Raw genomic sequence first — 24,036 nt, forward strand, 5'->3', positions numbered from 1 at the left:
GTATGTTAGGTATTGTAATGATCCTAGTTGTACTTTAGGAAGATCACTGATGACAAAATGGAGGGGTTCTAGACTGGAAGAGTATAGGTAAAACTATCAGGAGGCTCTTACTCCAGGAGTCTGGGCAAGAGATACAGGCCTGAACTATGCAGTAGCAGAGGGAATACAAACATAGGAATGTATTTGGAACTTTAAAAGATAAAATCATGTAATCTAGAAATGAACTGGATGTCTATATTGTGATAGGGGTGACACAAGATAAATGACAGCTCTCTGAGACAGGGTAACTAAGTGGCTGGCTGCCATCTAAGAGAGCTAGAAAGACAAGAACCTCTAAATTAGGGGTACCTCTGTACACGCATGAGCAAAGCATGTAAGACTGGGAGGAGTGGAAAGAGAGCAAAGAGTTTCAGTTTCTGCAGAATATTTAGTTGGGGCTGCCATATATGAACTATTTGGGAATTTGGTCTGAAACTCACAAAAGTCAGCAGTAAAGATAGCCATCAGTTCTTTTTACCCCCTCACTTCCCTGCCTCCCCTGGATCTCTTCCTGATAGGAGGAGTCACATGTTTCATAGCTGTGGTCTGATCAGCAGGCACAATCCATCTGCTGAGGAAAGGTTGGCAGGCTCCTTTAGAGAAAATAACTTCCTCTTTGGCTCCCCCTTCCCTTTTCTCTGGAAATATCAGGATTTTTTGCAGTGTTGCAGGGCAGGCCTTCCGGATAGCTGTTTACGTCACGTGACATAACTCTGTAAGCGAAGAGTGAATAAAATCCTAAAAGTCAAGAGGGTACGTACTAAATGAGCTCAAAACTGAGTCCTCTTTATTCTGTTTGGCTTTCAAGTAAACTCCAAGTATGAGAGGAGTCGATACCTATGCCATTTTTGTATAAATATTTTACCCACAAGGGTAAAGGGGTAGGCTACCTCTTACCCATATCTAACAGAGAAACACAGAAGAGCTAGTTGGCTAACACGTAAGGTGAACGGGAAGAAGAGAAAGGACATACAGCTGACCGCCTGCTCCCCCAATATCTGCAAGACAGTGCTGGTTAGCCATAAACTCTCCTACAGGCATTTGAGACAATTGATTTTTAATATTTTCTTAAAAAAATACAAAGGAAATGAACTCTTGAGGTCAATACAACTCAGGGAAAGAGGAAAAAATGGAATTTTGGAATAAAGGGAAAGTGCATCCTTGTTTAGGTTATCACATCCCCAACACTCCCAATACCCACAAAATCAAGAATTTCACTGCAAAACACAGGGGAGCCTTGCATGGTGGCTCAGAAATGGCAATACCAAGTACTGGAACTAACAGAAGGATTTTGGTTGTTCTTGATTATTCTGTCCTGGGATGAGTAAAATCCACTCTAAGGACAGGTGAGGGAACCTTCTAGTAGGAAAAGCACTCATTGTACCAAACACAGCAGTAAAAAAGCACTCCTCAGTAGGAGTGTGCCCTTAAAAGAAACGGGGCCGTAATCGGGCGGCTGCATTTGTAGGCTGCTGCATCCCACCCCTCCTCAAATAAATAGTAACGAAGTATAATAGTGTAGTAGTATTTGATTCAACACAGAAAGAGTGTCTCACCCACTCAGGGCAAACCATGCCATGGATAGGCGAGCCCTGGCAGGAAATAAGACGACTGTAAAATCACAGGTACTTCTAGTTTGTTCCCAGGCATAGCGAACTCCCACATTTATTCTGTTATCTGTTCACCCCAACATTTGTTCTCTCTTATTCTGTCAGTCTCCAGTGCCAAGATGCACACCATTCTAGTTCAGAAAGACCATGGGGAAATAAAAAGATCCTTCCAATAATACACCCTTGTAAGTCTTCCAGGTTATACTTCAGTGGTGTTCTAGGTTCATTCACATTCCATCAAATTCCATTGACTTCCCTTACTCTAAACCCAGTCCTGATATACCAACCCTGTCCCTTAAGGAAGTGCCAGGTCTCTCCTCAAGCCCCCCAGATTTTGACAGGGGGCTTTCCCCTTTGTTATTCTCCAGAATGGAATTGTGTTGCCCCTAGCTACTGTAGACTAGGAAAGATATTCTTGGAAAACAAGACTTGGGTTTTACCCAGCTTACTCAAGTTCGTATCCTTCCAATCATCTACACGCTGGATACTGCTCACATCTAGTAGGTCACACTCACCATCTTTCTCTGCAATACATGAGGCACAACAGATACAGATTCTCCTGAGCACACGAGAGTGCTCTCTACACCAGAAGGAGAGGTGATCTGGCCTCTCAGATCCATTCGGTGTGCACGGTCTTCCCTTGAGTGTCTGTTACCCACCCTCCTCAGGGACAACTACCAGCGCAAGGCGGAGTGTGTGTCAAGTAAGTACAATCATCACTGCGCTGGTGCTTGTAATCATCCTGTGCACACAGTGAGAAATAGATATTCTGGAAAGGATCCTTGACTCTCCCATAAACTGCCCCCCTTGGACTGGTCACTAGCTCTGGATGGTGCTCCAACAGTGGTCACTTCTCACGAAGAACACACACGCCAGCATCACAGCGCTGGGTTCCCATGGATGTCACTACTTCCCAGTTGTCGATGATAGGGTCATAGCACTCAATGCTACTCAGCAGGGAATTCCCATCATATCTGAGTGGGGAAGAAGCAAAAGAAGAAAATAAATTTTCTCTTCCTTTCCATACAGTCCTACATTAAAGGCTGTCACTGGAGAGGTCTCCCCCAACCTAAAGTCTGTCTTGATCCAAGGATTTGGATCAGATCATTTGGTCCTGGATGCATGACAACTTTAGTCTGGCTTCCAAATCCTTACCCTGCAATAGCATAAAGTCTCCCTCGAAGCACCGTGGCCCCTACATAGCATCGTGGAGTGGTCATACTAGTGACAGTTGTCCAGGAATCGGTGCGAATGTTGTATGCTTCCACAGAAGAAAGGTGGGCTGTACCATCAAATCCCCCTACTACATAAATATGGTCATTCAGCAGGGCTACTCCTGCACCTGGGGGAAAAAAAGGCATAGCAAGTGAATACTACTAACCTTAGGATCAGAATTCTAAAAACAAAACATGATCATTGATGGCTAGCTGAACTCTAAGTTAGTTGAGGGATGTGGACTAGGGCCAGACAGGCCTAGAATTATCTAGTTGTCTTTATTATCACTATATAGTGATCACTATATAGTGATAATAAAGATAGTGATAAAAGATAGACAAAGAGGAGAACAGATCCTCACTCCTTTTACTTTAAGTGTACAGTGAAGAAAGAACTTTAACTCTGATTTGTTGATCCCCCATTTTTGACTGCAGCACCCCTACATAATGTAAAGATTTGTCAGCATGGTCTACTGTCCTTTCCCTTAGATATGACTGGTCTTACCAGAGCGTTTGGTGGCCATTGGTGTAACATTAGTCCAGTGTCCTGTGTGGGGATCATATTTCTCAACTGAATTTAAGATATTCAGGCCATCATATCCTCCTGAAAAAGCAGAGAGCATTTCGGAAAGAATGGGAAATCCTCATGCCCATTCCCAGGCTGCCTTTCTCTTGGGTGTTTCAACCAGTTCTTTTAATTTCAGTTCTTAAGAATTTCAATAATCTGGAGAGAAATCTGGCGGTACCCTAATTTCTGCTTCCACAAAAAAGACAGTCCCAGCTAAGAGAAAAGATATGAGGATAGACTAGGATTTTAGTTGAAAAAGTCTATGAACTTTATTTTATTAAAAAGGGATCTGCAGGGGCACCTGGGTGGTTCAGTGGGTTGGGCTTCTGCCTTCGGCTCAGGTCATGATCTCAGGGTCCTGGGATCAAGCCCCGCATCGGCCTCTCTGCTCAGCGGGGAGCCTGCTTCCCTCTCTCCCTCTGCCAGCCTCTCTGCCTACTTGTGATCTCTCTGTCAAATAAATAAATAAAATCTTAAAAAAAAAAAAAAAAAAAAAAAAAAAAAGGGATCCCCACCTAGAAGTTGCCACCCATTAAGTTCCCTCCCATACTGAATACCTAGACAGTAGATCACTCCGCTGGCCACAACCAGGCCGGCGCCCTCACGGGCTGTCTGCATATCTCCTAGCATGCTCCACTGGTCAATGTTTGGGTCATATCGCTCCATACTGGTATGACGCCTGCTTCCGTCAAAGCCTCCGGACACATAGATCATATCTGCTCAGAATGAATGAATCACAGACTATTAGAAGATGAGAGATTTCTAATAACTCCTCTCTTTATAAATTCCCCGCAAGTACTTCAAATGTTTGGGAACAAAAACAAAGTGTTTTTCATGGGTAAGTCTTATAGATAAGGAAGGAAGACATCACAGTTAAGACATCTGAAAAGATGGGGTACCTGGGTGGCTCAGTCACTTGGGCATTGACTCTTGATTTTGGCTCAGGTCATGATCTCAGGAGGACTGTGGGATTGGGCCCCATGTCAGGGTCTGTGCTCAGCAGAATCTGCTGGAGATCCTCTCCCTCTGCTCCTACCCCTACAACACCCCTGCTAGTATGTGCCTGCCTGCACTCTCTCTAAAATAATAAATCTTAAAAAAAAAAAAAAAAAAAAAAGACATCTAGGGGTACCTGGGCGCTTCAGTTGGTTAAGTGTCTAACTTTGGTTCAGGTCATGCTATCAGGGTCCTGGGATCAAGCCCTGAGATTGGGGGTGGTGGGTAGTCCCTGCTCAGCAGGGTGTCTGTTTCTCCCACTGCCCCTCTCTCCACTTGTGCGTGCACACTCTCTCTAATAAATAAATAAAATCTAAGGGAAAAAAAAAAAGGACATCTACAAAGAATGGGGTCAGATGGAATCCTCAAAGACTGGCTCGAGGGGCACCTGGGTGGCTCAGTGGTTAAGCCTCTGCCTTCAGCTCAGGTCATGATCTCAGGGTCTTGGGATCGAGTCCCACATTGGGCTCTCTGCTCTGCAGGGAGCCTGCTTCCTCCTCTCTCTCTCTCTGCTTGCCTGTCTGCCCACTTGTGATCTCTCTCTGTCAGATAAATAAAATCTTAAGAAGAAAAAAAAAAAAAAAAAAAAAAGACTGGCTCGAGTTTGCAAAAATACAACTAGGGCCAATTCTCCACTCAGCACATGGAACCTGATTTACCAACTCTGTTGTCAGTGCTGAAATACCCATTAATACTGAAAAGCTTTGGTAACATTACTATTTCCAAAAGCAAAAAGGAATATTTATCCTTACCAGTATCTTCCACATTTCACACTCCTGCCAGCTAACAGGAGAGGTATGAACACTGATCCAGCCACGACAAAATGGAAACAATGCCCTGCACACCAAGCATACCTCCTAGGGTGGTGGCTCCAGCGAGGCCTCTTCGGACATTCATAGGGGCTACGGAATACCAGACCCCATCCTCATCTGCTGTGTAGTCAAGGCATTCCACTGAACTGAGGCGGGAACGACCATCATAGCCACCAATTACATAGATCCGGTCATGTAGGGACACGGAGGCCACATAACGTCTCTTACGAGTGATGCTCTATGGGTTTAGGAGAGAAGAGATACAGATCATTTTAGGCATGGCAAGTCTTAGACTTTACTTTTTGCTAACTTTCCTATTTTTATCTACATTCCTCTCCTTCACTTGTCACCATAAACCCTTTCTAAGACAGTGGTTCACCCTCATGTGGTCTCCACTGTCTACTGAATGAACATCCTCTTGCTTGTTATGATGCTTTTCAAGATGCAACCCTTCTGAACATCTGCCTCTTTCCAAGGTTTCCAAAAAGTTTAATGTCTTCCCATTATCCAATATCTGATTCCTTTCTATTCTACTATCTATTCCAGGGCTAAAGAACTTTATATCCTTTATATCCTTCTATAAGGCAGAAAAGTATCCCCAAACTGCTGATCAAAGGGCCAGAGATCCTAAAAGTTAGGAGGGTAGATTAAAAGATTTCCATGTTTTGTGGGGTACCTCGGTGGCTCAGTCGGTTGAGCTCATCTGATTCTTGATTTTGGCTCAGGTCATAATCTCAGGCTGGTGGGATCAAGCCCTGAGTTGGGCTCCTACTTCAGTGGGGAATCTGCTTTTCTCCTCCTCCTTTTCCCTCTGCCCCTGCCCTGACTTGACTCCTCTTGCTCTCAAATAAATAAATAATCTTAAAAATTGTTTTCCCATGTTTTCTCAGAATTATTGTTCATCCAGTACTAAAAGAGACATATTGAGGGAGAAACATACAAAGACTTCAAGTAAACACTAGCTCAATGTAATATAATTTAACACTGAGTTCAGTTTAACAGAGCATGATAATAGAGCATGCTGCGAGTTACATAGACAGCTCAGGAAGGTGCCCCAACAGTGGTGGGCCAGGAAAGTTTAATTTGACACAGGGCCTTTGATAGTTCTGAAGTCTGATCTTCTACCTAAATGGTCTGTAACTACTGACAGACTGATCTAGAACCCACTATGCGTATGACGCCATTGTGAAGAGCATCATGCGGTTACTAGGCTTTGCTACCTGCAGGGCTGGATTAGTTAGGATCTAGAGTCAGCGACTGAGAACATTTAAACTCTTTTCCCATGACTGGTTCCCCCACTGCTCACTGGCAAAAAGCTCCACTCCTGAGTCTTGGGGTCATATTTCTCTACCACATCGATGGGAGACTGCTGGCTTCCAAAGCCCCCGACCACCAGAAGTACTTCATTGGCTCCTGAGGACAAAGAGAGAAAAAGACAGGTTACTTTACCATCCCAGGGGAAAGGTAAGTAGAAACAGTTGTAAGATTTTGTTTTATGGAGCACAGAGAACAATCTGACATAGGACCTTCATCATAAGGCTGCCTAATAGGAAACTACTTCTTTCCGAGGCACTAGCTCTTGAGGACCTGGATCTCTGAAATTAAAATTTTAAGACAACATCAAAACTCTGAAGGCAAACTTGAACACATTCCAACCCATCTAGATGACTCTGGTTGACATAATAAGTGAAGTTCTCAGTGCAGGTAGGGGGCTAAAGGGGGCTTCCCTTCTCAGCCTGTAAAACTCAAAATGGGGAGTTTTTGGTAATGGGGAAAGAACATTCTCCTAAAATAGTCTCAAGAAAGTTAGAAGTTATGGTTTAAGAACCAAGTGATAGGGACGCCTGGGTGGCTCAGTTGGTTAAGCGGCTGCCTTCGGCTCAGGTCATGATCCCAGGGTCCTGGGATCGAGTCCTGCGTCAGGCTCCTTGCTCTGCAGGGAGTCTGCTTCTCCCTCTACCACTCTGTCTGCCTGTGCTCACTCTCCCTCTCTCTGACAAATAAATAAATAAAATCTTAAAAAAAAAAAAACAAAACAAAAACCAAGTGATAGATTTTTAAACCTCTCTTTCCATGAGTTTTTTCCAATTTAGCCAACTTTATGATCATGTTCCCTGCCCATTCATCACAATTGCCAGGTAGTCATAACAGCAGGCTTTTAAAGAGACTTTTTTTCCTATTATTTTCCCAAAGAAGGTATTTTGGTGGCCTTTGTATCTTCCCCTCTTCCTTAAAGCCTTCTTGTGATATCTCCTCCTTTACCTCTTCAAAGAGCAAAGTCTTTTGAGAAAATCCTCTGTACATGTGCTCTACTAGAGCTCATGGAAAGAATCAAGCATTTTGTAAATTCAATTACTAGAAGGGCACTGAGGAAACCAAAGTGATCTTATAAGTAACTAGACTTGAAAGAGCAAATGGAGTACCTTTAAAAAAACACAGATGCAGGGGCACCTGGGTAGCTTAGTGGGTTAAAGCCTCTGCCTTCGGCCCAGGTCATGATCCCAGGGTCCTGGGATCAAGCCCCACATCGGGCTCTCTGCTCAGCAGGGAGCCTGCTTCCTCCTCTCTCTCTGCCTGCCTTGCTGCCTACTTGTGATCTCTGTCCGTCAAATAAATAAATAAAATCTTAAAAGAAAACCAAACCACAGATGCACCCCAATGAATAATGGCTCTGACAATTATTATCAAAAGCTACTAAAATCATTAAGGAAAAGCAAAAATACTACTTCATAATGCTCCATAGGAAGTACACCACCATCACCAATGAAGTATTCTTGCTAAAAAAAAAAAATGAACCCAAATCTTGAAACTTACCTACTAGACTAACCACTAGTTTATAGGCAATTCAGGGGACAGAACATACTAAATGACACTACATGGATGCAATCAGCAAAACTGAGAATGTGGGAAATTCTACAAGTCAAACAGCTTGGTTTCTTCAACAAATAAACTGCAAGGAAATACCAAAGTAGGATGGAAAAACCAATGGATTAAAAGAGCCTAAAGAGAGGGGCGCCTGGGGGGCTCAGTGGGTTAGAACCTCTGCCTTCAATTCAGGTTATGATCCCAGGGTGCTGGGATCGAGCCCTGCATTGAGCCCCGCATGGGGCTCTCTGCTCAGCAGGGAGCCTGCCTTCCTTCTCTCTCTCTCTGCCTGCCTCTCTGTCTACTTGTGATCTCTGTCAAATAAGTAAATAAAATCCTTACAAAAAATAAAAGAGCTCAATGCAACATGTGGACCTTGTCTGGATCACAAGTGGGGCAACATAAGTGTTCAAAAACAAAACTGGGGGAATATGAACATGTCCTTGATATCTGATGAAAATAAGCTGGTTGTGGGTTTTCTTTTTTTAAAGACTTTATTTATTAGAGAGAACACGGCAGGGGGAGCAACAGGCACAGGGAGAAGCAGGCTCCTTGCTGAGGAGGGAGCCTGATGTGGGACTCCCACCTTGAGATCATGACGGCCAACAGTCTGACCCACCCAGGTGCCTCTGGTTGTGCATTTCCTTTGAAGAGTGAGAATGGCATTTTAAACACATTTTTAAAAAGCCCTTTATCTTTCAGAGATACATATGAAAGCATAATATATATGGGTAGAATTATATCCCGAGATTTGCTTCTAAATTGGCCATGAGTTGCTAATTATTGAAAATGGATGATGGGTATGGGGAGTCTTTCTATTATTCTGTTTCTGTGTATGTTTGAAATTTTTCCTAATAACTAACACATAAACCCTTAAGTTTAACCTCATTAAAGAGAGCATCTGTCTTGTGTACTTGCCAAATAAAATAAGTAGATCCTTTTCCAAGGTGAGCCAGTAAGCAGGTCTCAGGAGTCAGTTCCTTTTAGAAAAGCAAAGCATTTAAACAAAGGTCCTTTCATATTATGCTTATTTGTGCATAGAATTCCTTCAAGCTGGGAGATGCCAGAACCACAAAGTATTTGCTTCTTCCTTGGTAGCATTATTCCCCTATTTGTCCCTTTCTTAAGGCACCTTTTCTCTCCCTTTGATTTGAACAGAGGCAATAAAAGCAATCCTTCTATCCAAACATATTTCCCCTTATAGAAAAATATGATGCTAGGGACACCTGGGTGGCTCAGTTCATTATGTGTGAGACTCTTGATTTTGGCTCAGGTCATGGTCTCCGGGTTGTGAGATCAAGCCCTTTGTCAGGCTCCATGCTGGGTGTGGGGCATGCATAAGATTCTTTCTCTCCCTCTGCACGGCCCCGCACCCCCAGCCAAAATAAGAAAACAGTAATAAAAAATCTAAATCTTTTTAAAAATAGTGATGCTAGTGAATGATACCGGTAAGACTAAGACAATGAAAATACTCCACAACTGAGAGTTTTTTCTATGCTTTGTACATTTAAAAAATTTCCACTGATTTTCAGCTTTAATTCCTGCTGCCATTTTTTGTTTCTGGTAATTACATCTTTATGTAATTACCAGAAACAAAAAATGGCAACAACAACAACAAAAAAAACCTAGGGAAAAAAACATTCTTTCTTAATAATCTGATTTCACTCAGGCAGATTTTGAGGGATGGGGACATAAAAACACATAGGAAATATTCAGATTATGCTACAAAACCCAGAGAACTGACAACACTTCCTCTTATTTCAAAGTTTCTCAGTAAGCATTCTGATAGTAACTATATTTCTACAGTGGAACATGGACAAAGGTGTCAGTGTGAGTTACTCAGTTATTTTATGGTTCTAAATGCCTGGCGCCCTAGGATCATTGGTTCCAGAACTTCTTTGCCACAAAGCACTCTTTTCATTATTTTTCCAAGATAGACCTTATGTTCTAAAAGATGATCTACCAAGATGAATTAGCAAGCTAACTTCCCTATTACTGCCAGAGTTACATCTAAGTGCCAACGTAAGTATGAGAACACCAGTGTTTTCACAACGAATAGATATAATTTTAGTCAGTTCTGAGGTCTTTATTTAGTGTAGTAGCTTTGTCTAGCACAAAAGCCATTTTCTTTTAGAAAATTTGAGAAATAATTCGAGGATTAGTATATTCTCATCTTTACTTGCCTACTAAACCCCCATTGGTTAAAAAGATTTAGAAATCATTTCTTGTGATTATATTTATTTATTTGACAGAGAGAGAGAGATAGAGAGATCACAAGTAGGCAGAGAGGCAGGCAGAGAGGAGGAAGCAGGCTCCCTGATGAGCAAAGAGCCCGATGCGGGGCTCGATCCCAGGACCCCGAGATCACAACCCAAGCCGAAGGCAGAGGCTTAACCCACTGAGCCACCCAGGCGCCCCCATTTCTTGTGATTATAAAACATAAGTAAAATACATGCTCACTGGTAAAAGAACTTAGAAAATAGAGACAAGTATTATGAAAAATGTTTACCCGTAATTCCACAACATGAAGACACACCAAAATTTAAGAGATTATTCCCTTCCAGCCTTGTTTTTAAATATTTATATAACATAAATGGGACATTTATTGTATCCTAGTTTTTTAATTATTTTTTTATGATTTTATTTTAAGTAATCTCTACATCTACAACCAACGTGTGGCTTGAACTCATGACCCTGAGATCAAGAGCTGCACGCTTCACCAACAGAGCCAGCCAGGCGACCCCCTCCAGCTGCTTATATATGTATTTTTTAAAATTTTATTTATTTATTTGACAGATCACAAGTAGGCAGAGAGAGAGAGGAGGAAACAGGCTCCCCACTGAACAGAGAGCCAGATGTGGGGCTCGATCCCAGGACCCTGGGATCATGAACTGAGCCGAAGGCAGAGGCTTTACCCAACTGAGCCACCCAAGCGCCCCTCCAGCTGTTTATATTTAATTTCCCAAAGATATTAACAAAAATCTTTTAATACATAATTTTACTATTCTTAGGCATTTCAGGTGTTTGTAATTTGGGACTATAAATAATCACATATAGTCCTGTAATAAATATGCTTGAATATGAAATCCCAGTTATTTTCTTAGGACAGAAATGGGAGGGTTGCTGGAGTGAAGAACGTGAACTTAAAAAAAACTTCTAATATACATTATAAGAGGAGCACCTGGGTTTCTCAGTCAGGTAAGTGTCTGCCTTCTGCTCAGATCACGATCTCAGAGTCCGAGATTGGAGTCCTGAGATGGGCTCCCTGCTCGGCATGGAGTTTGCCTCTCCATCTGCCCCCACCACACCGCCCCCCCCCCCCCCGACCTTGCTGGCACGTGTGCTTGCTCTTTCTCTCTCAAATAAATAAAATCTTTCAAAGAATATATGTATATTCTAAGAATACTTTCTGAGGTTTAAACCAATTTTTTTTTTTTTAAAGATTTTATTTATTTATTTGACAGAGAGAGATCACAAGCAGGCAGAGAGGCAGGCAGAGAGACAGGAGGAAGCAGGCTCCCTGCTGAGCAGAGAGCCCGATGCGGGACTCGATCCCAGGACTCCGAGATCATGACCTGAGCCGAAGGCAGCGGCTTAACCCACTGAGCCACCCAGGCGCCCCGGTTTAAACCAATTTATATTGCCACCAACAATATAAGGTTGCCAATTCATTCTACTCTCTGTAGCTAGATAGTTTTCTAAATCTCTGATGCTTTGGTAGACAAAAACAAAAAATTGTAGTTATTGTTTTAATTCTTACCTTATTACTAATAAGACTCTATAAGTAATTAGGTTGAATTTCCCCCCTCATATTTAGTAGTCAATTGTACTCCCTCCTCTGTGAACTATACATTCAAGTCTTTAGTATTTCTCTCATGTATTTTTATTATGAGCTCTTTATATATATATGTATGTATATATACCTTTATAGATATATATCTTTATATATAATATATATTATATACAAATAAATAACTCTTTTCCATGGTTGTAGAAAATCTACCTAATTTGTCTTATAATGTTGTGCATGATTTTTATTTAGTCAAATACACTGATCTGTTCCTTTGTGATTTCTTCTATTGCTTTGTGCCTAGGAAGTCCTTCTCTCCTGGGTGAACTCCTAAGTGTTTCAATGTCTTCAGACTCTAAGCTGGGACACTATTTAACAAGCTAGTGAAAGGAATAATTAGAAGGAACCCTGTTTGTTCTCTGCCAACGAATGGCGGGGTGGGAGGACAGGGGACTGGACTTGTTAAGTTAGATTTCTCTGTATCATGAACAAAGTATGTCTAAAACACCTGACAAAAACAGTATGAAAAAAGCACATTAGTAAAACTGAGGCATCTTGACTGTGCCACTGTTATTACTGGGTGGTGGGGGTGGGGGAAGGAGTGTGTGTGGGCTGTGGTGTGCTGTTAGAGGACTACAGCAGACGGCTTGCAGGATTGCTAACATCACAGGGTTCAGAGACTACATTTCCACATGTATTGATTTTTAGCTCAGAAAAGGAGACGGTGACAAATCAGCAATTGCAATTTCCACTGTACCTTCTGTAAAAGAATAATGGGTAAAAGGTAAATAACTAAGACAAAATCCCCACCCATTATCTGGCATGCAATTTTTATGTAGCTGTAAATTTAATTTCCTTATGTGTATGCAGAAGAATCATTATCCTGGTAGCTGGTTTAGCAATCTCTGTGAAGAGAGATGAGTAAAAGACATGATGGTAGGAACAAATTTAGTTTTAAGGAACTGACAAGGAGATGCTAAAATAAGAATCTAGTTGGAGACAGCTTCAGAATTTCTTTCCTGGAACTTCTGAAAAATAACCTCACAACTCTAAGGGCACGTGTAGAATCATATACTAATCTCTCGAGATCTTCTCTGTATTTCTAACATTTCTACACTGAAATACATCGACGTACAGTGCTTATGCCATTAAAAAATTATAGGAGACAAATCATCATTCTACTTAAAGCAATAAGTAAAACTTAATTATCAATTAACAACTTCATATATATGAGTCCACAATTAGGTAAGAGAAAAAGTAGACAAGAACAAAAACAAAACACCCCATAGATCATTTATAACCTACAATAGTGGAATAGGAAGGATAGGAACCGGAAGTGAGGTAATATCTAAGTACTTACTTAACGTGTCAGCTACAATGTCAGGCATCTTACATATACTATCCTACTTAACCTCCACAACAACCCACTGAATGAAGACATTAGTATCCTCATTTTAGACTTTTTTTAAAAAAAATATTTTATTTATTTATTTGACAGAAAGAGAGGTCACAAGTAGGCAGGCAGAGATAGAGGGGGAAGCAGGCTCCCTGCTGAGCCGAGAGCCTGATGCAGGGTTTGATCCCAGGACCCTGAGATCACGACCTGAGCTAAAGGCAGAGGCTTAACCCACTGAGCCACCCAGGCACCCCAGTATCCTCATTTTAGAGGCAAAAGCACAGGTTCAGATAAATTGATACCTTACCTAAGGTCACACAACCATCATTGGTGGAGTTGTGATTTGAACCTAAGTCTCTTTGCTAAAGTAACAGCTAATGTATATAGTACTTTTCATGTGCCAAGAACGGTCCTAAGCCTTTTAAATAAATTACTTCATTTACTCTTCCTAACAAACTTGGAGATAAGAACTGTGATGATTCCCACTTTACAGAAGAGGCAACTGAAGCACAGAGAGGAAGTCTCCTGCCAAAGTTAATATACCTAGTAAGTAGTAAGCTGGGATCTACACCCACACAGTCTGACTCCAGAGTCAAGGCTCTGCACGACTGCATGTCACCACCAAAACCCCTGAACTTTCCACTGTGCCGCACTCCCATACTTGTACACTTCTTTTCCTTCCTCTTCTCATTCCAGAATGTGAAACTACTACGTGGCATTTGAAATAATTTCTAATCCAGAAAACTCCAAAAATAGTGAAAATAAGGGGCACCTGGGTGGCTCAGTGCGTTAAGCCCCCTGCCTTCGGCTCCCGTCATGATCCCAGGGTCCTGGGATCCAGCCCCACATCAGGCTCTCTGCTCAGCGGGGAGCCTGCTTCCCTTCCTCTCTCTCTGCCTGCCCCTCTGCCTACTTGTGATCTCTGTCAAATAAATAAATAAAATCTTAAAAAAAAATAAGTGAAATAAAATTTTATCTTTTTTAAAAAGAAATATTTTATTTATTTATTTCACAGAGAGAGGATGGGGAACAAGCAGAGGGAGAGGGAGAAGCAGGCTCCCCACTGAGCAGAGAGCCTGATATGCGGCTGGATCCTAGGACCTGGGATCAGGACCTGGGCTGAAGGCAGACCCTTAAGCTAGTGAGCCACCCAGGCACCCCAGTGAAATAAAATTATAACTTATTCTATCTAATACTTGACAATTTAGAAAGTGTTGTTACATACTCTATTCCATTTAATCCTTCAAACAGTTATGTGAAATAGACAGGGAAGTATCCTTGGTTTGTAGGAGAGCTCAGGGTGGTAAAGTGGCTTGTCCAAGATGACACCATCACTAAAAGATTAAAAACAGGTCTGACCCAGGTCTTTGTACTTCTTACTGAATGTTTTCAACTACATCATGCCACCAAGAGGTGTTGAGAAATATCCCTTCCTCCTGCCATCTTAAGATGCTAGCTTACCTAGACGAGCCCTTGTCCTGGGTCCCTGCATCTGACTTCGCAGTTCAGGCCTCAGATGAAACTTCTTTGCTTCATCAACTAGATCCCTGCACTGCAAACTACAGCGGATGAAAGGCTGAAACACAGCAGACAGTACAGTGACCCCCAGGGGCCACGTCTTTAATATACAAGTATAAATGGCACACATAGGAAGTAACTTCTTGATACAGAAAACCAGTTCCAAAAGGGCTGCTGGTAATAACTATGCAGTGGGCTTCCACAAATTAAGAGAACAATTTTTTAATAGACAATATATTATTACACGGTTCAAAAATCAAATGACGTAAAAGGATGTATTGAGAAGTGTTCTCTCTCTGCCTTAGCAGTAGGCATTAACTCTTTTTATTAGTTTGTTTGTACATCCTTCCAGCGATTACACAAATATGAGTAGGAAATAGCTAATAAGAATCTTAAGGGAAAACCGAAAGGCCTCTGTTAATTCCTGGGATGGTAGGAAGAAGTAAATTTTGCCTGAAATAATTTCCCCAAGGTTCATAGCACCATCACAATGCCTATGTCTCCTGACGGAGCTCTGTACTGGGCAGCTCTCCTTTACATCCCCAGATTCACTCCACATCCTTCCCCACTCCGCTTGCTGGCTTAGAAGGCTGGCCTACATGAAGAATGTCGTAGGGTCCCTAGGCCCTCTGGCTTCTGGCTGGGCTGAGCCAAGGAGGAGCTCTAGAAGAGCTCAGAGGGAGAAGGGGAGTGAGGCCAGGCTCCCTCACTGCGGGATGAGCAGTGAATTGAATTTGGGATTTCAGTCTCCTGAGTTGGACTCAAGAGTCTGCACTATGAACCACAATGTAAAGAACAGAGTGATGGCTATATGAGTTGTTAGAAATTACAAATATGAGAAAAAGTTTGACATGTGACACTAACCAGCCTGCAACTTTTCTAATGTGACCTGGAAAACTGTGTATGTAGTTAATTCCTTAAGAGGTCTGGGGCTGGGCCAGGAGGAAGAACACATTCACTGACCTGGTCTTTATTTATATGTTAAACGGCAGTATTTGCCCACAATATGGTCTAGGTAAATCGGTGATACATATGGTAAAAATTATGAAAACCTACCACACAGGAAGAACTTGGGCCAGAAAGATACTTTTATAAATAAACACAGTATAACCCAAATTGGTACTAAAAATACATCGAACTACTTTCATGTTGCTATCAGGAGAAGTCAAAAATAGACTTGATATCAAAGCATCTTTTTCAGGGCAATTTGGAACTACTTATGTTGAATGGGGAAGGGGACATTTATCACCTCATGTTGCTTATGTAAAACACATAGGGACATATAAAACAAAAAGACAAGAAAACAAAAATTAAACCATAGGTTTCCATCCCCAGAAGGCTGACTTGCCAAGCAATTGTCTAGAGACTAGTACCTAGCGCCACCCTCTGCAGCATTCCTAGACAGCTAGCTAATGTAGGCTCATAACCAATTTTGAGTACACAATACTAAGTTGCAAGAGATATTCAAGGCTTTGGACCCTGTGTGTTTTGTGTGCCTTACCTCAGCATCTATTACGTCTGTGATGTACCTGGGGGTCAGCAGGGGCATCCGGACGTACTGCAGCAGGTCAGGCAAGGATTCTTCTCGCTCCTTCTTGGCATGCTTCACCCAGTTGATGACAGCTTCAAAGACAGGCTCTTCAGAATCCACCTAAAAGTGTGTAATTACACAGCATGGAACTGTTTTTCCAATTACCTCAGAAAGCAACCGTGCTTTCTCCTTCCTGTTCCCCATGCTCTCCCACCTTTATTTCTTCTCTTCCAGAAATTGCTAAGCACTTGGGAAAACAACACTTGTCCCACACAACTCACTAAGATCAATTAAAGAGCTGCAGTCAAACTGGATAAAAAAAATCTGAGATAGGGCCTAATAAACCATCAGTCACAAGTTGGCTTTTACTTCAGAAGTTTTTCCATTCCTGAATTTTTTTTCTGGTTATTTCTGAAACTTTACAAGGGGAGGAGGAATCTGTTGCCCTATTCAAAAGTGGTTTTTTTTTTTTTTTTTTTTTGGTTGTTTTTTTAAAGTATGCTCTTTGCTCAATGTGGGGCATGAACTCACAACGCTGAGATCAAGAGATGCATGCTCTACTGACTGAAGCAGCCAGGTGCCCACAAAATCAGCTCTTAAGATAATTTGTGTTTAGTAAGTGTTGTCTGAGAACTTCCAGGATTGCTCCCCAACTCTTCCATCCAAGCTGATGAGGCAGGAACTTCTCTTCCGTCATTACGCTACAATGCTGCAGTTTCCTAAGAAGTGTCCATTAGCATCTGAACAATTCCTATTTATCAGGCACTGTGCTTGGAGATGATAAATATAATTAATCATTTGGGGAGTGTATCTGTTCTGAGGTACCTTTCAGAATGTGACAGTGCCTAGATAAAGACATCATTCTGTGAACTTTTCCCAAGAACTAAAAATAGAGAAAATGTCTCAGAATATTCATTCATTGGCTTTACCAAACACCTACTAAGTGCCAGCCACAGGGCTGGAAGCTGGTTATACACTGGTAACAAATCAGACATGAACTTTGTTTTTATGCAGGAAGAGAATGCAAAAATGAATAATCCCACTTTGTCATTATATACCATGCAGGAAAAGTACAGGGGCTAAGAGACAGAATAACATGAGGTTTCCTAATTCAGACTGATGGGTCAGAAAAGGCCTCCCTGTAGAAGAAATACATTTCAATCTGATGGCTGGGTAGCAGTTAGCCAGGAAGAGTGAGAGAGGACTCCAAGGCAAAGAGAAGAGCACAGCAAAAAACCTTGAGCTGTACTGCCCAACACGGTAGTCACTAGCCACGTATGGCTATTTATAGTTACATTAATTAAAATTAAGTTAAGTTAAAAACTCAGCTTCTCAGTCAACTAGCCACATTTCAAGTGCTCAGCAGCCACATGTGGCTACAGATTAGCAAATCAGACGGCACAACTATCGATCCTCTCCGTCTTCACATCAGAGTCTACTGGACAGCACTGTCCTAGAGCAAAAACAGACAGACTATAGGATGGTGTAGTAGAATGAATGAGGCAGGGGAAGAATGGTAAAAGATCAAGCTGGAGAGGTAGCCAAGGGATAGTTCAGAGAGAGCATTAGAAGACTGGAATTTACTCTAACAGCAATGGGAAACCACTAAAAGGTTTCAACCAAGCTTGTCATATGATCATATTGATGTTTGCATATTACCCTGACTACCATGGGTAGAACAGTTTAGAAGGGCCAAGAGCTGGGATACCAATTAGAGGCTCCTCTGGTACATTAGGCAAAAGGTGATGGGTGCTTTGGGGTGCCTGAGTGGGGTGCCTTGGTGATGGGTGCTTTGGGGTGCCTTTGGCTTAGGTCATGATCCCCAGAGTCCTGAGATCAGGCCCTGCGTCAGACTCCCTGATCAGTGGGGAGTCTGCTTCTCCCTTTCTTTCTGCCACTCCCTCTGCTTGTGCTCTCTTTCTGTTAAATAAATGAATAAGATCTTAAAAAAAAAAAAAAAAAAGCGACAGGTGCTTAGACTATGGCAGTAGTGAGAGAAATTTATGCACCAAATCTATGGGAGGTCAAACTAACCCAGCTGCCTGATGCATTAGATAGAGACCTGTGCAGAAGGCGGTCCACAATTAAAACTCTTTTTTTAAAGACAAGAAGGACAAGCTAATAGTTGTAAATAGCTACATACTAGGCTCTGATATAGTCTAGGTTTAAATGAGATGTATCAATTTATAAAGAGGTTTTCCAATCCTAAGCAGATATCCTTGATCTCACTGAAGACGGAATAAACTAGTATTGCAGAGAAACAACTAAACTGGGAGGGAAAAACCCCTGCATTAATACCTCACTACGGAGAAAAATTTCCCCATCACAAATTTTCACAGGGAACTATTTTATGTATTGGATACTGATATTTAATGATCAGAATGGCCCTATGCACTAAGCACGATTACTATCTATGGCAGAGGAAACTGAAGATTAGTGGTTGGGTTAACATGTGTCACACAGCCAAAATAAACCCCAGGATGATTCTAAAGCCCATGTCGTTTTAACCAGTACAATATACTGTTTCCCACTGCATTAAATACTGTCGTTTTATATAATTAAGAGAAAGTATTAGCTGGGGAGTAAAACATCTGGTTCCTCTTTCTGGCTGGTATATGGAAGAGAAAAAAATGTGCCATTTGCTGTCTTTCCAGAAAAAGAGACAGTCCTGACAGAGGCTGACGGAAGACTATACAAAAGAGTTCTCCGACTCTTTTCGTCGCAGTTTCTGAATAAAAGTTAGTCTTTTCCTATACCTGTTCCATTTAATTTTATTCCAAAGTTTATATAGTTCTAGAACAAATGATTGCTGTGACTGTTTGCTGATTTGGTCAATGAGAAACTAACTAGGCAACCTGCTCATAGTTTCTTGTAACAGAACAATCTGGAGCCAGATTGCCCAGATATGAGGACTGGTTCTACCATTTATTAGCTCTTGTATGATGGGTACCCTCGAAGCCTCAGTTTCTTCCTCTGAAAATTGGAGACACTTTTGGAACTACATTAGATAAGATATACCATTAACATGGTATATCTTATTAATGGTATATATATTAATATGGTATATACCATATTATTACCAATAATACCAAGAATGATACCGTTAAAATGAAAAGTCCAGAGTACAGAGATTTTTATCTTTTTTGTCCACAATCAGATTGCAGGCACCTGGAACTGTTCTGGATATACCGCAAGTACCCAACATATATTTAATAAAGGAACCAATAGTAAATGCTCAGTAAGTTTTAGCTCTTTTATTATTATGCGCAGTAAAACTTCAAGTCTATGGTACTCATCCTATGTACTGTATTTTCTCATGTATGGATAAATCAAGAAAAATCAAGATATTCTAGCAAGTTATCAGTTTCCCAAGTCTGAAGAATGTGCCATTTGTCTATACCTGGCATTTCAGTGCATGGACACAATGTCCTACCATAACAAGATTGAGAACAAAACCTTAGAAATATTTGGCTCAGTAACATTTCTAACAGCAGCTTCTCTGGACTAATATGACACTGTGTCGAACTGTAATATGATTCCTCTTTAGTTGGGAACAATGTCACCAAAGTGCCCTAATCAATTTTCCCTCAGAAAATTCAGTAGGGAAAGGCAAAAAGAAAAAGCTGGCTAAAATTTGATAAGAGACATTATTAATACTATTTATTATATTACATAAAAATCTTAGTTTTAATAAAATAATTATCATTGGGTTTACAAAAGTATATTATAGGATTTCTTTAGCAAATTCCTTCCATAGCACTTACAAAATTTGTCAGACTTTGATTCTTTCCAATATTAAACTGAGGTGCCACGAATTTCTGGGCTCTGCGAGGCATTTTCTGGGAGCTACTAACTAGAGAATTTGACCACTGGAAATTAATGCTTTGGGCTTCAAAGACATCTCTAGCCCTTTATTGGACTTCTCACTCCAACTGTCAGCCTAACTACAGATCTCCTGCAGTAAAAACTCGGCTAAGCTACTGACACCGTAATTTAGCATTAGGATTGACCAACATCCTTCTTGCTGGGGTAAGTCGCTGAACCCTTGCCTGCCCACAGGTAGTTTCCCCTCTGCTAGGTGAAAAACAACTCCTTCAGGGCTCAGTTCACATGTCCCTTCTTCCCACTCTGTCCCACTCCCAGTCCCGTCAGGCATTTATCATTTGCCTCCTGCTTATGATCACCAACCTTTTTTCACTTCTTTTTTTTTTTTTTTTTTTAAAGATTTATCCATTTATTTTGACAGAGAGAGAGATCACAAGTAGGCAGAGAGGCATGTGGCGGGCAGGGGGACAGGCTTCCCACTGTGCAGAGCTCCTGATGTGGGGCTCGATTCCAGGACCCTGGGATCATGACCCGAGATGAAGGCAGAGGCTCAACACACCGAGCCACCCAGGTGCCCCTTTTCACTTCCTTTTTGATCTACTTCCTTTTTAAAAAATTTTATTTATTTATTTTAAAAGATTTTATTTATTTATTTGAGAGAGAGAATGTGAAAGAGAGAGAGAATGTGAGAGAGAGAGAGAGCATGAGAAGAGGGAGGGTCGGAGGGAGAAGCAGACTCCCCGCCAAGTAGGGAGCCCATTACTTGATCCCAGGACTCCAGGATCACGACCTGAGCTGAAGGCAGTCGCATAACCAACTGAGCCACCCAGGCACCCCACTTCCTTTTTTTTTTTTTTTTTTTTTAAGATTTTATTTATTTGACAGAGAGAGATCACAAGTAGGCAGAGAGGCAGGCAGAGAGAGAGAGGGGAGGAAGCAGGCTCCCCGAGGAGCAGAGAGCCCGATGCGGGGCTCCATCCCAGGACCCTGGGATCATGACCTGAACTGAACGTAGAGGCTTTAACCCACTGAGCCACCCAGGCGCCCCCCACTTCTTTTTTTTTTTTTTAAATATATATTTATTTGACAGATAGAGATCACAAGTAGGCAGAGAGAGAGGAGGAAGCAGGCTCTCCGTTAAGCAGAGAGCCCGATGTGGGGGTCGATCCCAGGATCCTGAGATCATGACCTGAACCGAAGGCAGAGGCTTAACCCACTGAGCCACCCAGGCGCCCCCCCACTTCCTTTTTGATCCACTTCCTTTCTGATCTCATTTTTAACTTAAAAGGTTTAATTCTTCTTTTTCTCTAACTTCTTCACTTTGAATAAGTTCATTACTCTCATTTATACTCTATAAGTTTTGTCTTTTTGTCTGTTCTCTACCACTACACAGTGAACTACTGAAAACAAGAACTGTATCTCACTCACTTTGTGACCCATAGCACCTGGCATGTATAGTTTATTGAGAATATCTACTGCTGTATAGCAGAAAGTCTTAATAAATGTTTGTAAAATTAATGAATAGTAGAGAAGTATTCTACAGAAATCTACTTTATTTCCAATTTCTGCTTATTCTACACTCTCTTTAACAGTGATTCTTGGGACACCTGGGAGGCTCAGGTGGTTGAATGTCGGCCTTTGGCTCAGGTTGTGATCCCAGGGTCCTGGGATCAAGTCCCACATCGGGCTCCCTGCTCAGCAGGGAGTCTGCTTCTCCCTCTGCCTGCTGCTCCCCTGCTTGAGCTCTCTCTCTTACTCTCGCTCTCCGTGGCAGATAAATAAAATCTTAAAAATGGTCAGTTGTAACACATCTAATGTTTCTCTAAACATTAAAAAAAAAAAAAAAAAAAAGTGACTCTTAACCATTGGGATCATACACTGAGGAAGGTGGCTAACTCCCTCCCATAAAAATGCAAATAAATTTGGCATATAATTTCAGGGTATTGAGTGAAACCTTTGGAACCAATACTGACAACTCGATTAAGGTGCCCTCCTACAGAAACACAGTAATTCCACCTTGTTTTTCCCAAGTTCTGTAATGGCCCAGTCTTGAAGAAACCCGAACACCAAACCAGATTTGTACCTGAATCTCATCGCATTTGATTAGCTTTTCCACCTCTCCTTGACTTAGAAGAATGAATTCTTCGTGCTGTACTACTTCAGGAAAATGCTTCTGGCTAAAGACCTCAGCTGCTTGCATCAGGTCAACACAGTTGTGAGTTTCAGCAAAATCCCTGATACCCAGGCAATTGGAGGGGTCCAACTGACTTTCTAAGAATTCACAGCAGGCTTGCTTCACACCTAGGACAAACACAGACAACGAACACTTCAGGGTACTTGACCAGGTGTGAACTGGTCTACATCCTTGGATCAAGGTATCCTCTCTACATATCTTCTCTACAAGGTAACAGAGGAATCCTGGCTCAACACTGATGATCAGATTAGAAATTTTATGCTTAAGGAATTCAATTTCTGTTTCATGTGCTATGTGACCTTGGCCTTCACAACTATGTCTCTGTTTTGGCTTTAAAATAAGTATAGTAAGACAAACTGTTTCTATGGACAGTGGCACAATTAAAAATGCCTATAAGCCTCTTGGGAATCAAGCTTTTATAAAACCAATCACAATTTAACATAACGTACCCAATTTCTACTCTATATGCAAACTTACTGAAAGACTCCAATGAAGGAAAACTAGAAGATACTAACACCACTCTTTTATTTCTCTAATCGACAAGTTCAGATCATAAATCTAATTTTACGGCTGTGCAATAGTGCAAAAGCTTCACACTGTTTTCAATCATGTGTTAAAAAATGAAAATTTTCAACCACGTGTTTGAAAAAACTGAATCATAGAAACATCAGGGCAGATTAAGAAAGACAGACTGGGAATATGAATGTTTAATCCTGTGAAAACATTATATACTTTCATTTTTGTATGCCAATTTAAATTCCCAAGAGATAGTTTACATGATTCAAAAATTCAAAGTACAAAAGGGTTTACCCATGAATAATCCCTCGGCCTCCCTGTCTACCTGGCCATCTAGTTCCTTTCCATGTCGGCCATGAATAGTTAAGTATCAGTCTCCTGTGTTGCCCTGTAGAGTCAGTGCATACATATATGTAAGCAAATGTGTCTATTATTCCCGCTTCCACTTTTTAAAAAACAGAAAAGGCATAAATGCTTTCTTTAAACGAGCCAAATACTCACATGTGGAGAGGTTCTTTGAAATTACGACTGAAATCTGATCTTTTGTGCAACAAACAGTAAACACGAGTGCCCACAGTCCGCCTCCGTAATTTTCAGGATTCAGTTTACAGCATTAATTTTAAACACTCCTAAGGCTACGCGGCGCGACAGCATCGTTAACAGCCGTACCCTTCAGCTGCAGGAGACAGGCTGCAGGGAGCAGTTCTTGCACATTCTCCACTGTCACGTGTACCGTTTCCGTGTATACAAAGTCCAACAGAATTTCCATAGTAGAAGCAGTTAAGCCTTGAATATCAACATAAGGTTTCCCCTTCTCCGAAAGCTGAAGGTTCAAAGGGCATGAAATAATGGTGATTATACTTCCATGAGATGAAGGCAGAATCTCGTATCCAAGAGCTTGAAGGAATGTTAACATTAATGGAATACACAGTTTTAAAAAATCACGGTCTAATTTGTTTGATTTGTATAAAGCAAAGATGGCATGTATTTGTAGCTTTTCCTTTTTTTTTTTTTTTTTTAAAGATTTTATTTATTTATTTGACAGACAGAGATCACAAGTAGGCAGAGAGGCAGGCACAGAGAGAGAGAGAGAGGAGGAAGCAGGCTCCCCGCTGAGCCGAGAGCCCGATGCGGAGCTCGATCCCAGGACCCTGGGATCGTG

The 24,036-nt window shown here is 41.5% G+C and overlaps 1 protein-coding gene across 4 annotated transcripts in view; it reads right to left on the reverse strand.

Moving 5' to 3' along the window:
* Window positions 1-1,079: 1,079 nt before the first annotated feature.
* Window positions 1,080-24,036, reverse strand: part of KLHL12 (kelch like family member 12) — a 30,788-nt gene continuing 7,831 nt past the window's right edge. For 3 of the 4 annotated variants that reach the window (XM_047704327.1, XM_047704324.1, XM_047704325.1), the window contains 10 exons: window positions 23,544-23,697; window positions 22,248-22,465; window positions 16,310-16,459; window positions 14,752-14,866; window positions 6,546-6,652; window positions 5,282-5,477; window positions 3,989-4,147; window positions 3,369-3,467; window positions 2,805-2,991; window positions 1,080-2,623 (listed from right to left, as the gene is read on the reverse strand). In XM_047704327.1, the coding sequence (XP_047560283.1) occupies window positions 2,497-2,623; window positions 2,805-2,991; window positions 3,369-3,467; window positions 3,989-4,147; window positions 5,282-5,477; window positions 6,546-6,652; window positions 14,752-14,866; window positions 16,310-16,459; window positions 22,248-22,465; window positions 23,544-23,697 (1,512 nt within the window). In that variant the 3' untranslated portion in view covers window positions 1,080-2,496. The remainder of the gene's footprint in view (window positions 2,624-2,804; window positions 2,992-3,368; window positions 3,468-3,988; window positions 4,148-5,281; window positions 5,478-6,545; window positions 6,653-14,751; window positions 14,867-16,309; window positions 16,460-22,247; window positions 22,466-23,543; window positions 23,698-24,036) is intronic. The other variant, XM_047704326.1, reaches the window with a different exon arrangement.

This window comes from Lutra lutra, chromosome 15, assembly GCF_902655055.1.
Source record: "Lutra lutra chromosome 15, mLutLut1.2, whole genome shotgun sequence".
Classification (NCBI taxonomy): domain Eukaryota; kingdom Metazoa; phylum Chordata; class Mammalia; order Carnivora; family Mustelidae; genus Lutra; species Lutra lutra.